This window comes from Cibotium barometz, chromosome 39 (assembly GCF_041138505.1).
Source record: "Cibotium barometz isolate CiBa-2024 chromosome 39, ASM4113850v1, whole genome shotgun sequence".
Taxonomy (NCBI): Eukaryota; Viridiplantae; Streptophyta; class Polypodiopsida; order Cyatheales; family Cibotiaceae; genus Cibotium; species Cibotium barometz.
Genome location: NC_141084.1, coordinates 28,384,946 through 28,388,712, shown reverse-complemented (window position 1 = coordinate 28,388,712; position 3,767 = coordinate 28,384,946). Strand labels below are relative to the sequence as shown.

General features: G+C 43.6%; 1 protein-coding gene across 1 annotated transcript; it reads right to left on the bottom strand.

Annotated features, from left to right (window-relative positions):
* Positions 1-2,232: 2,232 nt before the first annotated feature.
* Positions 2,233-3,116, bottom strand: LOC147615959 (uncharacterized). Its single transcript, XM_086777916.1, has 2 exons — positions 2,812-3,116; positions 2,233-2,722 (listed from the first exon to the last, which is right to left on the bottom strand). Exons 1-2 carry the CDS (start codon positions 3,114-3,116, stop codon positions 2,233-2,235), a joined length of 795 nt encoding a protein of 264 aa, XP_086634042.1.
* Positions 3,117-3,767: the final 651 nt, after the last annotated feature.

The window sequence follows — 3,767 nt, the reverse complement described above, 5'->3', positions numbered from 1 at the left end:
CCTGTAGAATTAGAAGGAGAAGATGCTACAGCCATGCTGGTGTTGCCATGGCTGCAGCATACACGAGAGCCAGAGGGAGAGGAGGAAGGAGACGCGCTCAGAGTTGTGAATCGTTTTTTTTTTTATTAATGAGAGAGTACATTTATTTATAGTTATTGAGTTGTGCCTCTTCGTGTGTCCGTTCATTGCTCACATGCGTTCACACACATGCGGGCATTATAGCATTAATTCCTACACTCCCCCTTAATGCGAATGTCCGCATAAGGGTAAGTGAGAGCATGCTATGTGTCTAGTGATGTATGTATTGTGAATGCTTGAGACATGATATATTTTGTTTACATCATGAGTGAACAATTGAATGTGGTGAACAAGGTTAAAAAGTATATGAGTGTTGATGTCGATGTTGATGATGACGAAGACAACTTTAGGTACTCTATTGGAAATAATGATGTCGGTGATGCTTTATAGCCGCAACACTTTTGATTCTCTTTGTGAGCTTGAACCATCCATTGAGCTCTCCCCCTCAAGCACATAAAGGGAATGAAATGTAGTTGCATTTGTACATGTCAAAAGGAAATGAATATATGAGTATGAGTTGAGTTATCATAAATATAGATGTGAAACGATGTTATTTACAAGTGTGTATGTACAATTAAGTTTAATTTGTCTCATCGCTCAGAGGCTGATTCGTTTTCAGCTTGTCGAAGACCAATGTTTAATTTTGGCCTCATGGATGTTGTAGACACTCCAATGGGCTCAATTTGCCTCTTTGGGCATAGTTGTTTCATGCCACTTTGGGCGCTTAGGGTGGACGATTATATCACCCATAATTTTGTTTTAATATCATACCTCGTGGGTGTGGCCAACACTCCAACGGGTTGATGCCTCTTTGGGCTAACTTTTTATTTATTTGTTTGTTTTTTATGTTTTGTTTTTTATTATTATTATTTTTTGGTCATTTGTTTGCCCAGGTCTTATATTAGTGTCCATTGTAGGACGGACATCTTTGGGTCCTTTTACGGGTCACTGCCCATTGGTAGGTCTTTGCTTTTTTGTGGGTCTTTGCCTTTTTGTGGGTCTTTGCCCATTTGTGTTGTTTATTTGTTTGTTTGTTTCTTTTAATTATTATTATTATTATTATTTGTTATCATTTTTGTATAAAATGTCATGTGTGCACGCAAATAGCCTGAAAGAGTAGGCATGTTTGCGCTCACGAATAGCCTGAATGTTTAGGCATGTTCGTGATGTTGAGTAAATTATTAAATAAAATTATTGTTTTATTGCTTGTAAATAAAATATTAACTTTTTTTAAAGTTTATTGTTATTATTGATTTGTGTTAATTGGTTGTTCATAAAAAAAAATATTGATTTTTAAGTATTGTGGGTTTTTTTTAAAAAATGAAATAAAATAAAGTTTATAGTTATTGATAGTTTTTTTTTTAACGGTTTAGTATAGTTAATAAAATTATCTAGGTTAAAGTTATCTATGTTAAAGTTATTGTATAAAAATAAAAATAAAAAAAAAGTTATTGTTAGTTGTTGGTTATTGTTTTTTTTTAATAAATAAAATTGGCAGCCGGCTTCACCTTGTGACGACGTGGTCGGGCTCCACAAGCCTTCAGGAGAGGGAGAGTCGCTGCAAGGTGGAGGAGGCAAAAACATGGAAACCCAGGTGGGCTGCACAACGAGCGGTGGCAGAGGCAGCTTTTCGAAAAAAAACTGGAAAAAAGAAAATAAAAATCACACAGCTGCATGCTATGGTGGGCAACGCCAACGATGGCAGAGGCGCTTTGGCGGTTTGGAGCAGGCGAACAAGAGCGCGCAGAAAGGAATGGGATGCTGCGCAGGCTAGCGTGGGCGTCAACGCTAGGTACCGAGCCCACACAGGCGCACCAGGAGGAGGCGATAGCAGTTGGTGGCGATGCTGAAGGTTTGTGAGAGAGCAGCGAAGTTGGTGAGAGAATGAATCTCTGGTTCGTTTCTGGGAAGCAGAGAAGGCCCACACAGGCACTCCAGGAGGGAAGGCGATGATACCATGTAGAATTAGAAGGAGAAGATGCTACAGCCATGCTGGTGTTGCCATGGCTGCAGCATACACGAGAGCGAGAGGGAGAGGAGGAAGGAGACGCGCTCAGAGTTGTGAATCGTTTTTTTTTTTATTAATGAGAGAGTACATTTATTTATAGTTATTGAGTTGTGCCTCTCGTGTGTCCGTTCATTGCTCACATGCGTTCACACACATGCGGGCATTATAGCATTAATTCCTACACACCCACTGCCGCCGGAGACGCCTGAAAATGTCACCTGCACAATGATCCCTGCCAACGCTTGTACGCCAGCCAGGGAGTCGGTCAGCCTTCGCAGTTCTGCCTCCTCGAGCTTGGCAAGGATCTTGTCGATGACGTCCGGCCTGTTAAGCAGTGCTCGAAGAGTGCTGCCCTCCGCGTAATCGAGTGGTGAATTTCCTCGTGGATCTTCCAAGCTGACATTTAGCCTCGCACCAAAATCCATGAGCAGGTTCACGATCTCCGGCCGGCCTAACCTCACTGCCCAATGTAAACCTGTCCAACCCGAGGCGACGCCCTGCTGGTTCAAGACATCCCCCTCGCCGTGCTGCACGATGAAGTTTGCTACGTCAATCCTCCTGGCGTGCACCGCCAGAAATACTGGCGGTACGTGCCGTTCGGTCAATCCCTGCCACCACCGGACATCCGCTGGGTAGCTGAGGAATAGCAAGAAAAGACCAGATTAGAAACCTGCAACCGAACTAATTCTATATAAAACGAAGTCAGAGTTCAATGAGATGTTTACTATGCAGATTTGTAGAGTGTATCGCCAATGATCCAGGGAGCGAACATGTTGGGTGTTCCCGGATGCGCATTCCGAACTGCAAACACAGCCCGGTGAATCCAACGTTGATCGCCATTGAAAAAACGCTCATTACGCCGGAAGAGCTCCTCCGCATCCGCCGTACGTCCATCACACAACATCCGGCATAGAAGCTCGACGGGCTCATCATCCGACGTCGCCGTCTCGTGCTGAATATGCACACTCACATCGTCCGAGGGATTGGAAAGATTCTGAATATTTGAAATGGGCACGTCGAACCTCTCCATAGCGAGATTGCGCCAGGAATGAAGCTGCTGTTGGGAACCTGACAGTCAAGCAGCCTCGTTGAGAACTTGTCAATGCTACACGCACTCAAACCCTTGGTGCACCTATGCATCCGACCACCACAATGTAGTGTGTGAAGCAGTTTCAGAGTCTTGGTACAGGGACATGGTCATGTGTCTCGATAGCGTCTTGACCATGGCACCAGGCCTATAATTTGAAGGCGGCCATGAAAGGAAGGGAGGTAAATCCTTCGCAAGAAGGGTAAAATGAAACGTCGAGATTTATAAAAAAATAGCACTATACACCCTCAAGGGAGGCTAACAAAAAGGGGGGTTGAATTCCAATGGAGATTCGGAAAAAAATAGCACTATGCCTTTACTATCCATTTACATAGGCATGGAGGTTTCCTACCAGCCCTTCAAATAAAAATTTTGGGTCACCCTTCCTATTAAATCACACGAGCGTATGTCATGATAGTGCTTGTAACGACTAAGGGTTCTAGAACTCGAGAGGAAAGGTCACGGTGTGGAAAAAACAGCACTATGCATAGCCCTTCTATGGATGTCATTGAGCCTTCAAGTATTACCCTTCGAATTTAAGGTCACACGGGCATGTGTCGTGATACCGACTACCAAGTACTGAGCCCTTCAAGT